This window comes from Columba livia, chromosome Z (genome assembly GCF_036013475.1).
Source record: "Columba livia isolate bColLiv1 breed racing homer chromosome Z, bColLiv1.pat.W.v2, whole genome shotgun sequence".
In the NCBI taxonomy this organism is placed as follows: Eukaryota; Metazoa; Chordata; class Aves; order Columbiformes; family Columbidae; genus Columba; species Columba livia.
Window position 1 is genome coordinate 58991594 of NC_088642.1, and position 13689 is coordinate 59005282.

General features: G+C 37.2%; 1 protein-coding gene across 1 annotated transcript in view; it reads right to left on the reverse strand.

The window, feature by feature from the left end:
• Positions 1-779: 779 nt before the first annotated feature.
• Positions 780-13689, reverse strand: part of TRPM6 (transient receptor potential cation channel subfamily M member 6) — a 91714-nt gene continuing 78804 nt past the window's right edge. Inside the window, exons 34-39 of the mRNA XM_065046003.1 lie at positions 13369-13655; positions 13025-13107; positions 12301-12506; positions 10332-10383; positions 4925-5031; positions 780-4005 (exon numbers count right to left, since the gene is read on the reverse strand). Of these exons, the coding sequence (XP_064902075.1) occupies positions 3887-4005; positions 4925-5031; positions 10332-10383; positions 12301-12506; positions 13025-13107; positions 13369-13655 (854 nt within the window). The 3' untranslated portion in view covers positions 780-3886. The remainder of the gene's footprint in view (positions 4006-4924; positions 5032-10331; positions 10384-12300; positions 12507-13024; positions 13108-13368; positions 13656-13689) is intronic.

Genomic DNA, 13689 nt, shown 5'->3' on the forward strand with positions numbered 1-13689 from the left:
ATATCAGCCCATGAGTGTTTCTCTCCCTTGTTCAGCCAAGGAAGGGACTGATAGAGCAGCTTTGTTGGACACTTGGCAACCAGCCAGAGTCAAACCAGCACAGAAAGCCTGGTTCACTCCTTATTTCTGGGATCACTCTTCAAGCAGAAAGCAACTGGCATCAACATCCTAAGAAAGGAGATCAGGTATAAAAGATAGCTGATACAAAAGAACACATTTGACAATGAAGTCAATGAAATGCCATTCATTGTATCAGCCCCTGGTTTACAAGAGTGGCTACACAGGCTCTTTACATCACAGATCTAGAACTGGAGTAGAAAATAAGACTGTCAAAGTGACTCTATTTCTTTTTCTATAATCTGCAACAGTGATTTTGTTTACTAACAACCAAGTTGCCAAAGAATTGAGCATGGATCTCAACTAAAAAAAAAATTACTAAGTTTATTGAACATCTAATAAAATATGACCTAGTAAACACATAAAATATCTCACAGAGTATCTACTTTCTGCTTCTGTAAAAATAAATTTTTACTTATGGGGCAGGTGTAGAAATATTCTTGATGCAAGAATATTGACTACAAGAATAGAAACTAATGCTACTACATCACTAAAACAAAAGGCTAGCTGGAAACCACATGATAAATATAGAATTAATACCTGTTTATTACCTTGGGATTAAAACCAAAAATAGCTGCATTATTATCTGTATGTTACTTTTACTTGTTTCACTTAGTACTGGGGAGTACAATATTTCATTCCACACCCATAAAGAACAGAAACATTTTGAAAATGTATTTTTATTCTTTTGAAATGGTATGAAATAGATTGACAAAATGACAAAACATATAAATCCATTTCTAGAAAATACAAATGTAATATCCCTTCTGTCTCTGTTGCACTAACAATAAATGAATAACCGTGAATACACCACAACTATGAAAAAGAAGAAAATAAAAAAAGCCTTCCTAAGAACGAGGTTCGCAGTTTCTGCATATTTTTCAAATGTTTAAGTTACATCCCCAATGCAGCAGCTGCCAGAAACACATTTTGCTTTGAGTAATCTCAACAGAATTCCTAAATAAGCTTCTTTTAAGCTCATATTAAAATGGGAGTTTATAAATACTTCAGTTTCAATTTTTTTTCAGAACTTTACTGCCTACTTATTTAAGCAAAGTAAACAGGACATTTTTTTTCTTGAACCCACCAGAAGAATAAAATTAATTCCTGAATATGCTTTTAAGTAAAAACAAACATTTAAACTAATAATCAGAAAACCCTATGGTTTGCCATGCAAGATTTCCTCTTCTGCACTAATTGTCAAGCAGCTAGAGAAGAACCCAGTTCTGAACATCTTTAATTCCACATGCACCACAGTTTTAGTATGCAGCTTATTGCTGTTTCTGTTAAAGGCTGCTGGTTTTTTTTCATGTTTTCAGTGGACATAGGCTTCAATCTGAGGTCAGTATTTAGACATAAAAAGACAATTTAAAGAATGTCTAGAGTGTGTAGTAAGAAAAACATCAAGGACTCAAAAGACATTAAAATAACCTTTTCAGATTGTTTTCATTATAATTTATTACTGAACTATGTCAAAACTGGGGGGGGGGAAGGTCTTAACCCAAATACCCAATTTTAGAGTTTATTGAAATGTAAATCAGCCCTTCCAAAAAAAGTGCAAAAAGAAAGATGAGGCAAAGTTAATTAACCAGCAGAATCACTAGAATTTTTAAGTCAACATCTCTATGCATGGAAAAATTAGTGCTAAGATACAAGTGTATGATGAGACAGTTTCAAATGCCTCCATGTTTCATCACATTAGTACTTCACACTGAGCAAAATTAAATACCAAACATGTTTATATCAACCATATTTTAACACAGATTATCCCCAAATTGACAGAATGGTAGTACATACCTTGACAGGTACATAAAAAGAAGGAGCAAGATGAATCTACACTGAGCTATATAGTTTAAGAATTCTCACAAGTATTGCTGTGAATGCAGAAGCCACTCATGCTTGAAGGGACCAGAAGGGTTGTCAAGAAAAGATCATCTGAAGTATGACTTGTGCACACCTTCAAAACTTCAAAAGGAACAAAAGATACTCAGGCCCAGCCTGATGTGAGGTTTATTTTTTGTGTCTAATTCATATGCACTTAGAATTTATGGCAATGATTGAGGAAAATAACATTATCAGCACAGGACTTAAAATTGTCCTTGGCTTTAAAGATATGTTTATGTGTCATTTAACTCAACTGAATTTAAAGGCATACTATCAGTTAGAGATCCTTTATAGAAAATTACTTCCTTAAAGTATGTAAGTATATATATATATGGATGTAAGCATATTTCTCCCTAAAGCCAAATTTTGAGATGATAATAGCAGGAAGAAGAACTACTACCTTACAGCAAGGGCTCAAAATCCACCATCATTCTGTTGAGATGCAACTAAATAATCTTTTTCACAGACAAGCTAAACCTTCTGATACATTTGATTGCTTCCAAAGAATCTAAAGGGAAGTACATTTTTTGCAACATGAATAATATAATCTAATATGGAGGAAGGTCAGGATTCTCCATCAAAAATCTTATAAAACTATTTTTAAAAAGATAAAAAGCAAGAAAAATGTCTTCAGGATGCTCTCAGGAACTGAAGGCATCTCAGCTGAACATAGCATAGGTGATTACTTCAATGCCATCATCATATCATAAACAATATAAAGACTGGGAACACGTAACTGTTAACTCTGTGTGTACACAGACACTTTCTAAATATACCAAATGAATGATAAATCATAACAAATATCCCCTTACGCATTAAAAATTATCAGCCGTGGTAGAAATATTATTTTGTTTCTTATTCAAGTATAGGTTTCTCTTGACTTAACTTTTTAACATCAGGTATTTCTACTCAGTAAGAAAGTACAAAGTTATTTAATGATAGATGTGATCTGTAATACAATACTACCTGTATGAGAGATACTTCTGCTGAGCACTTCATTACAATCTTTATTCTAGAAAAATCATATTGCACATAATTGCTTTTTGTGGTTTGTGAACTTCTACTGAAATCAGATTATATCAATAAAAACAGATGCTGCAAACACAAACATAGAATCCGACCACTGTTAGACAAAAGTCCTACATACAGCCTGACTTTGAAAACAAGAAGCTAATGCTTACTGGAAAACATTATTATTTGTGACTTACAAAATCTTTTTTGACAATTACAACTTTAAAACATGCTGAAGATACAATATTACAAACAAAGGCAGGTCCTGGTTAGAAGTTGAATCACATTCAAGGTTACTCTTTATGTTTGTACTAAAGATCATATATTTATTGATTTCATCAACTGAAAATGTGGGTCCACTATCTAGTCCTTCATTGTTTGACTTGTTCTTGGTACGTGAAAAGAATTCAAGGTGAAATTCCCATGAATTTTTTCAGTCTACCTGCTATATCAGTGACTATTGTTTAAACCATTAATTCATTACTCATACATTCTTGGTTTGTCTCTGCATCAAAATCAACAATAAAGTAATATTTCTGCAGTTTCCTGGAGAGCCTCCTATGCCCATGGAAAACTGAGCATGGGGCAGAGTGGTCTCTTCCTCTGAAAATTAATGATGAGACAGTTCATCCAGCTAAGGGATGACCTGCTCCTGGCAATTCACTGAACTGTACCAGAAAGATCAGCACAAGAGCATGAAAGGGGAGTAAATAAAGAGGGTTTTTTTTTAATTCCTTGCCTACAGGGTCTGTTGAGGGCAGACAGATGCTGCACTCAGACACCTGAATTTTCTTCTTTTGGACTGGCCTACAGCAGTGAAAAGGGGCAGGTTTTTGAGCACGCCAGCACACAGGGTCAGCTCACAGCCACCGCTTCACAGCCGCGTGTCATACTCTAAAGGCTCGTCCGCATCCTCAGCTTCTCTGGTGCTTGTCTCCATTTCTGTTTCAAAGGCTGGACCAATCCTTTCCAGTATGTAGTCACTTCTCAAATCTATGGCAAGCAAATAAATTCAATGATGCAGCAAAGAAAATGTTTGAAAAGCATGTACACCCCAGGCAGTGTCCAACCCAGTGACTGGTGGCAGCTTCTTTCCAGGAGGAAGAAAATCTGCAGTGGGGCAAATCGGAGCCAGGGGCATGAAAGCCCTGGGGGGACCCAAAATGGTCTGAGCTGAAATGAACAAACTTTCCCTGACTATACTAATTCAGATTATTTTTCCCTCCATTATCTCTAGGTGCCACAGACACAAATGATGAAAAACAGTAACACTTCAGTTTCTGTTTCAGAATCAAACAGCAATTATTACTCCATGTAGGCACTGAAAGTAAGGAGCTTTTTCCTTGAAAAAAATAGGTGCATGGAAATTCATCCAGAATAGCAATGTTTTGGCTTTGAATCTTTTAAATTTGCCCCACATCAAACGGAAGCACATTCTATCAAACCCAACATAAATAACAGGCAATCCAACTAAGCAGAAGTTAAGCCTACAGTGTACAGCACCCTGTCCCAGGGCCAGGAAACCTTCAGTGAGTTTTTCCCTGGCTAATGCATTGCCAATTTTTAGATAAATACTCATTCTCAAAGTTATTGCTGATGTTACCTGTAGTGACGACCCTGGGAAAATGAGCTGTCATATTGCAAAGCAGTGGAAAGAATTCAATGGGTAGAAGTTTTTGTGCTGCATGCAAACATCAGGTTGAAAGAGTCCAACCTTTACGCAGGTTCTGGGCAAGAGCAAAGCCAAAGAGCAATATTCTCACATCTGCTTTTGCACAGAGAGTGTGCCTGCTATAATCTTTCAGCTCAACACGATTTTGGTTCTTGTCTTTATAGCATGCCTAGGCCTTTACTTCATTGCACTTTAAAAAAGTAATACATCGATAAAAAAATCAATCTTTACTTTGCATACCTGGAAGTTTCAGCTTCCTGCAGCATGAGTTACAACGATGCTTTGTGATGAAATTTCTTATTGCACCTTCTCCTAGGTTTGCTGGTCCAAACGCCATCTTTCCAGACCTAAAAGAAATAGTATTAAATCGAGGAACTTGGGAAAAAAAAAGCAATTGCAGGGGAGTGAAATTATGATGTTTTCCCTTTCTTAAATCAGAGATATTAGCCCTTTCTATAAAGACAATCAAAGCTTAGCATGTACCACAAGTTTCTTAGCTTTCTGACAAGAAAACTGCCAGTTCTGGCAAAGTATTATCCTACATATACCTCATACCACTTTTCCTTGCTGCTGCATCTCAGAGATGCTCTAGCACAAGACAGGACAAACCCAGCAGTTCCCACTAAAACGTTCAAAAAAATTTTGGGCACAGTGACATTTAGACAACATACACCAGAATCTGAGTGACTCTGTTGCAGCCACCACTCGTTCTCATCAAGCAAATGGTTTGGTTCTGGTTTTGACAGTAGGCATCTGGGAACAAACCAGACCTATCAAGGACTGACTTTTACCTTATTTAAGAACAGAAAGCCAAAAGCAAGCAGAGCCATAGTCACACCAACAAGCAGCACACACAAAAAAAAAAAAAAAAAAAAAGGAAAAGAAAAAAAAAAAGAAGAAAATAAATTAAAAAAACCCCACAGTATGCTGCTGACAAGCAACACTTTAAAATTTATTGGCTTCTTCCTATGCTAATTTCTGTGTGTCTGCATGCAGGCCAATTCAGCAACATTACTAGGAGATCCATTTGTGGAAGAGTATTTATATTCTGAATGAAGCTGACACAAACAGAAGCAAGTTATATACACATGTATTAGAAGTATCACGTAATTATAACAGATTATTAATGTAGTCTGAAAGATCAGTGTTCATTAATTTTCATATTGCTCCAACATTATTCTCAATAATTTAATGGACATCCTAGACATCACAGAGCACTGCACACAAGAAATACTTCCAAAGAAACTTTATGAATGCTAGCATTTTGTTTTAATGATATGCAGAGTGGAAACAACACATTTTAAAATCTGAAATCAATTATAGCTCTGAGAAGCTACAGAAAAATATTTTAACACTCTCAAATCTATCTTTAATCCACACTAACAAAATATATTCTCTCCAAACAAGGAAGTTTTCAAGTACAACGCTCTCCCCTTTTACAAAGGAGAAAAGCAGTGATCAGCCAAAACTGCTATAGAAAGCGTAGTATATCTCTAATTTCTGCTAGACACTAAAGACAATCTATCTCTTGGATTATCTGAAGGACTTGTCTAATCAGCCTTTACTGCAAATTAGTACATCAAATGAGGCAAAAAGGGAAATACTATTTAAGTTCCATACACATACTTTAAATGACACAGTACTATGTGGCCATTTCTATCCTTTGGTATAATCTGGTAAAATGCCAGTAAGAACAGAACACAGTTAAGTAATTTCTTGGGCATTTATAGGACATTGAGAAGACTTCACTAATTCCAAGGCTAAAGAACCACTCTGATACTTCCTTTGATCTGTTATTCCACATGAGGGGCAGCAAGTAGCACAAGACAGACTTAATTTTCTCATGCTGTTGTGAGATAAACAGGGATACTGCCTGCAATGTATGTGAACTATCTGTTCTCTCTAGTCAGCACTGGCAATGGTTCAAGAAGAATATTGTACTTAAATTTGGAAAACTATTTCAAGATATATCGGGACAAATTAGGAAAATTTAAAAAATTACCAATAGTTTAGAAATCATGGCATACACTACAAGATTAGGGGCTGGCCTAAAAAAAATAATAATGAAAAATAAATTGAAGATAATAGTAACTATCTATGAGCTTGTTGCATTTTTTTTTCTCTTTGTCTACAGTGCACAGGACCAGAAAGAAATGTTTCAAGAAGGAAAAGATCATTCAGACACTAATGACAGCAAACTATTGAAAACAGAGGCTCTTGGAATTTTTAAGGTCACCCCTGGAAGACCTTAAGACTTGTCTGTACAGGACCTGTAAAGCCAGGAACTACCTGATATAGAAGAGAAACCACCCAAACTCTCTGGGTGGCTTCTAACCCTACAAACAATTTATAAACAAGGTCACTGTCCAGGTTATTAAAGGTCCGATTTTGTCTCCTGAGGAGGGACAAATATTGATCCCAGCTTTCCTGTACCCCTAGCATGTGTTCATGTAAGCTAATGGACTTAAAAAAAACCCTAAACAAAACATGTTCTTCCTTTTGTGCAAAATCTTACCTAACAGTTATGCTCCATAAATGCCTACCACGTTGTATCAGGCTCATCCTGGCCAGACTGTGCTGATGCGAAAAGTGCTCCTTGTAGTCCAGAGCTACAAATGCTCAAAGCAGACAAAAAGAGATCTACAGGGCTTTACTAATGGAAGGTAAACAGCTGTGGAGGGCTTCATAGCAAACAGCACCCTTCCAGGGAGGCGCCCAAGTCATTTATTCAGTATGCTTTTGTGGATTTAGCTTCCAGTCCACCAGTTTCAGTTGTGTAGGTTTCTACAGCAAAGTTTTGTCTACTGGCAGCAATTCAGATGTAAATTGTTTGGTTGGAGTGCACAGCTTGGAAAATATTCAATATATTTGTTCTTCAAATGCATGCTAACAAGTAGCTTCGGAGAACATAGTCTCCACTCTTTACTAAACCCTTCAACCTATCACTGTCTGCTCAAGAGCTTTCACAGGGGAGAGCAAGAGACCTATAACCACTGACTCTGCCTTTTCATGTTTGTAGTGAGATTTTTGATAGCCAGCATGCTTTTTCTCACCTCCCTCATCAGGCCTAATGCATTCATTCTTTCCAAATTGAAGCTCAGTCCACTATTCTTCTCATCTCTGAATCTGCTCTACAGCATTTGTGAAAGCTCTGTGTGGACTTTACAGTGGATTTGGCAAGAAGTATATGCTAAGAAGAGCATCCAGAGTTTGGCCTATGGGGGCAATTCTTTTCAACGTTTGAGCGGTACAGCTGTCTACAGGGACTGCACTGTGTCACGACCTTACTGATGTGGCTCAATTATTAATATTTCTGCTGTTAAAGGAAACCTTTTTGTGAACACTATGCCTGCATCATTTTATCACTTCATACATCCTATGCAGTGCACACGGACAGATCTTCAATTGATGTTAAATACCCATCAACTAACACCAATTTACATCAGCTCAGGAACTGTCTCAGATGTCATCGTATCAGGCATACTTTCCAAACAGGTCTGTAATTTTTGTTCTGGTACCGTATATAAAACCAAGACGCAATGTACTGTCACAGAGCTAGAGGTCACATTTTGCCATTACAAAGTCCATTTCAATACAGCATGCAGGATGCATGAAGGAGAAGACTCATTACAAGACAATGACATGAGCCACTAAGTCAATGGAATTAAAGAAGCAAAGCATAAATAATTTAACTGTAACTAGTGCTAAAATCTGAATCAGCCCTGTCAGTCAGATGTCATCTATTTTCTCCTAGGCTTCTGAGAGAATGTGAGCTCAAAGCAACTTTTGAGGCAGTGCACAGGTTTTGATTAAGCATCTTACCTACAAACAAAAACTTAAAACAGATCTTGCTACTGCCAGAAGTGTTATGAGCAAACGAAGGTTAGAGCAAAGAGAGTGCTTTTACATTGTTATTGTATGACTATTTTAGAAAGTGTTTCTTAGAATTTGGTATCTGCTAGCTGCTTACAGAATCTATCCATGGTTTCACTGCCTTATTCCCTCAGATCCCCGAATCAAAACTATGTAGTTTCACAATTTGCTGTTCTGAAGATTTCTCTGAAAATAAGAAAATCAAGCTGGTTTTGATTAATTAATCAACACTCGTTCTTTAACTAGAACTTGACTGTTTTGCAGATGGTAAAAAACAAAACAGCAAAAAGTTCTGAAAATAAGATCTGTGTGATCAAATTTTACTAAGCATGACAAAATTGTTTATAACAAAAATAACCCAGAAGGACACTAATGAACAAGTTAATGTAGATAAATATTATTCCTGTTTTTAACAGGATAAGCTAAGTTGTCATGTGAAGTACTGTGATCAATGACTAGCTGCAGTCTTCAGTAATACCAATTACAGTTTATGCTACCGTTAATATAAAATATGCACTTGAACAGTAGGAAACCAGACTTTTATATCTGTAGCAATACCTTAAAAATGTTTGCTAAAATCTCGTGAACAAGTACATGACTGATCTCTCCGCCTTTCTACCCTGTGCTACTTATGCTTACGCTTTTGTCACAGTTCCATGACCTACTTAGGGCAAAGACTTTGTCACTGTGAGGTGCTCAGCATATTTCTGATGTTGCTTCTGAAATAAATATTAGATGGCCAATATGCCTACTTTGATAATTAAACATTCAGACAACACTAATGCGGTTATTTATTACTGATCTTATTAATTAAATACTAATAATGGTCCCAGAACTAAGAACCTTCTGCCATTATTAACTTGTTCTGAATTCTGGGCATGTCATCTGATATTTCTATAGTTAATTGGTCTTTGTATTAAATCAGACTATTCATATTTATATCTTCCTTCCTTACAAACATGAGACACACCTTCAATCAGATGACATGAGCTGAGCAAGAGGCAACCGAGCTGAGCACAAGGCAATGGAGGGGCAGGGACAGGAGGGCACAGCTGAAGAGATGTGTGTGTTTAGGAAGACTCTGCAGAGAAGAGGACCCTGCAGTAGATCAACCATCAACACCACCGCTTCTTCTCTCACTACAGCAAATGCTAGTAAGGAGCATGGTCCCAGGATGGGAGAATGGCCATAATTCTGATTCTGAAATTTGATGCATAAAGGCTGACTGCTGCTTCATTTAGTCTCTCTAGTTTTTGTAACTTTCCATGTAAGATTTACGATCCCTGTATCACAGCCGTGGGACTGTAACGTGCAGCATGCTTAAATGCACCACTAGAATCTATCAGAAAGGCTGGAGATCCAGAGGCCCTCTCCTCATCTTCTCAAGCCATTGTGGCCCCATATAATCAATAACACAGTGCCCCACCAGGCAGGGGAAACCAGACTGCTACATTCAAGTTACCGATGATCCTCTTTGGCGCAAATTTGTGAAAAGACTTACAGGGTCTTCTGTCTCCCTTTCCTGCTCTCCCTGCATAGCCCCGGAAAACTCCCATGCTGCCAGCACAGCAACACAGAGTTTCCCCACCTTTCATACATCACGCACCACATGTTGGGAGTTAGGACACTTACAGGCCTGCAGGTCCACAGCCCAAACACCATGCAAAAAATAATTAAATCTCTCACAGAAACCATAACAAATAAGATACCCAAAGTATACAGACTGTTAGCAGAATTTCTGAAGTGAATGATAATGTCATCAGAAATAACCTACTTTTTGTCTTCAGGTTTAATCACAGATGGATCTGTAAGGTTTTCCCCAACACCTACAACAAAGTCAACAGAATATGTTACAAAAGAAGGTAGACATGATTTCATAATCTGTCACTTAACTAAATTGTAATTATCCATGTTCTTTGTAGGTCATAAAGTGTTTTAGTTAAAGTGATCCTGACTTAAAAAGAAATCATTACGTGTATAAAAATCTGTTGAGTGTTGGCAAAAATATAGAGTTCTAATTACAGTCCTGACTTCAGCTGCTTTGGGATTTATTTATATGTAGATGGAGGGCTTATGCAAATGCACTAAATATTACGATGAAGCTCAACTAAGTAAAATGTAGCCACTGTAACACTGCTATTGAAGTTGGACTATAGGTATTATATCATATGTGGACATTCCTTATACCAACAGATCTATTCTCAGATACAGATTCTCTTCAAAGTAAAAAAAAAAACAACAACAACAAGCCACAGCTTGGTGATGTGCAAATGCTTAGGTCTGTTATCCCTTTTTTCTTCTGGTGGCCATTGGAGCATATTAAACAAACAATTTAATTATGATATTGAATGCTGATACCTCCTTTGCCATTTTCCCCAAACTGGTGACACACTACCATTTTAACAGAAAGCTTTTTTCATATATCTCAGGAAATTGGTGTGCTTTTACACTAACAAAATAAGTCCATGATCATATGATACGCAATTATTTTTATTTCAATAGGTGACTAATGGTAAGTTTATATTCTGCAACAAACAACAATAAAGTCTATGGAAATAGCATATTATGACTGAAAAACCCTGAAATTGCAGTACTCTTCAATGAAAATCATTTTAATTGATGTAGATTGGACAAGATGTGGTATATGTGTATGTGGAGATGGCACTGGTATTATACAGTAAACAGCGATAGAAATTAATCCTATTAGAAATTCAAGGGGAGCAGCCCTTGCACTTTTCCTCCAGATTAGAGAAGATAAGCATAAGGCCAAAATTAGACCAGATTTCAGTTTGCTTGGGATGGAAACTGAAGCTCCAGTCTTGATGAGATTTACATAGATGTTTAAATTGTCTGTGTCTGAGCCAAGACAATTGGTCTGGAACTGTCGAGAGTTGTATAAAAAACCCAAGCAAACTTCAGACAAATTCTAGCAGGCTAGAGTGAAGACACACTCTTCATGTTTGGTTTTTTTTTTCATCTGCAGCTAAAACCAAATGAAGGCATGGATGGAATTATAGGTTTATTTTGCATAATAAGCATGTCTTTTTGTAATTCACAGATTCTGAATGCTGTAAAATGTAAATATGTTAAGTCCCTGTCTACCCATACACATTTCTCTTGACAGAAATGACAAACAATTGTGTTTATACTGTTTGATGGGTGCTGTTCATCTTCTGAACATTGTCAACTTTTACCTCCTTAAAATATGCCATGTTCCCACTTACATATGTAAAGTGATCACATGTTCTTTGAAGGAGTCACCAGACTTTGTGAATAGCATTCAGGCTTCCAGCTTATGTAAACTGCTTACAGATTTATTAATATGAAAAAAAAAATACAGATAGCACTTCGCACTCTTCTGACAGGTATACGTATATACTAAGTGTGCATAGATACATAGGTATGCTTAAGTTTCTATTATTTATATATCTTGACAAAAATACCTTAACTGTAGAGTGTTTTTCTGGAGCTGGGTGAAATGGTCCTGAACACTTCATCTACCTAGTCTTTTGCCCATTCAGCCTAGATGCATTTGAAGCCAAATTATTTTCCCCTTACACATACATTAATCCAGAGTGTTTCTGTGGATTCTCATATACCAGTGCACAGACATCCAGGGGGTTTTGAGCTTTGCCAGTATGTCAATTGAGACCAGAATTTGGCCCATTCCTCAATATGAAATTCTCTTTTGATAAAATTGCTTTTCATCGGTTTTCAAATGGTGATCCCATGCTAGCAGTCACCTTGCAAATCCAGAACAAGAAGCTCCCCACGTGTGTACACGTAGGTCCAGTGAGAGAAAGCAAGCATCAGCTCTTCCAGCAAGCTGCTGGGCGTGATCTCATCTCCATTGTTGTTGTTGTATTTCCGAAACTCGCCCGTCATGTACTTCTCAATGGTTAGCCACTGGTTCGCTGAATGGCAGTAGATGAGGAAAACTTCCAGGAACCTGTAGATATAAATGCTGTCTATCAGGAGCTGGCAGGATAATGAACATCCTCACAGTCAGCACACAGTGTGATGCAAAGCAAATATACCAAAAAGGAGGACACATCTTCCCTAGCTGGAATGTTTTGAACAATAGGAGGTAGCAAATGGCAGACAGCACAGAGGTTTTCTCATTTTGATAACTCTCAAAAGAAGGCACTTGATTAGAAAACATAGTTTATGGACAAACAACATAATCTGGTTTACTTCAGCCCTCTGTAAATGAGTTATATCAAATTGTATTATATTAACAGTATAAAAGGCAATTCTTGCTTAAGTCTCAGGAACAGCATTGCGAAGCAGCTTACTTTGCCATCACATGTAGCTATAAAGACTAAGTTCAAAGCTGCTTGTCTTTCCTGTTAAAATCATCAGACTATCTAAGCAGCAGCTATTTCAATCCACTATGGAGAAGAATGCCTGGGACACAGCGAAGCAGAGAGACCTATGGCACCTAGTACATAAAGACAGTGATTTTACCTTGGAGTATAGGGAATAGTATGAGGCTTCATTTGATTGAAGGTATAGATTAACTTCTGGGCAGCCCTTTGCTGTTGGATTTCCTGAAGAAAATAATGTTATCAGCGCTACTTTCATTTTCATGAAGAAACGTGCCATGAATTGATCAAAACAAACAAACCAAACAAACATCTGATTGTATATGTTTACAAATGGGAGATATATCTTCCTCAAAACCTTTTTCCTTTCCAAAAGTTAACATCAAACCACATGTCAACCATGCTGATGACATTCACACATAAGCAGTATAGCATTTCAGGCACATCAGGCTAGACCAGTCAGTGTGCCTTCAAGTCCAAACTCACCCTCAGGCAGAGATGTAACACTGTGCCATCATGAAAGATCTTTTGCCAAGTTTGAACCACTTCTGGCAGAAAAGACTTCACAATAAATACTTGTCCCAACTTTAAAATGTCATTCTCTGACCAAGTACAAATGACCTTCATGGCTCTGCGCAGACCCCCATCCATCTCCTCCTGTGACAAGACCTGGATCATTGCAGCCATGCCATGCTGGGACCAGGAAGACATGCTTTTACCAAGGTTCATAGGTGAACTTTCTTCTAGCCGATAGATCGTCACTTCCTCTCCAGCTTAAATAAAAGGAAGTTTTGTTAGCAGAAGTCA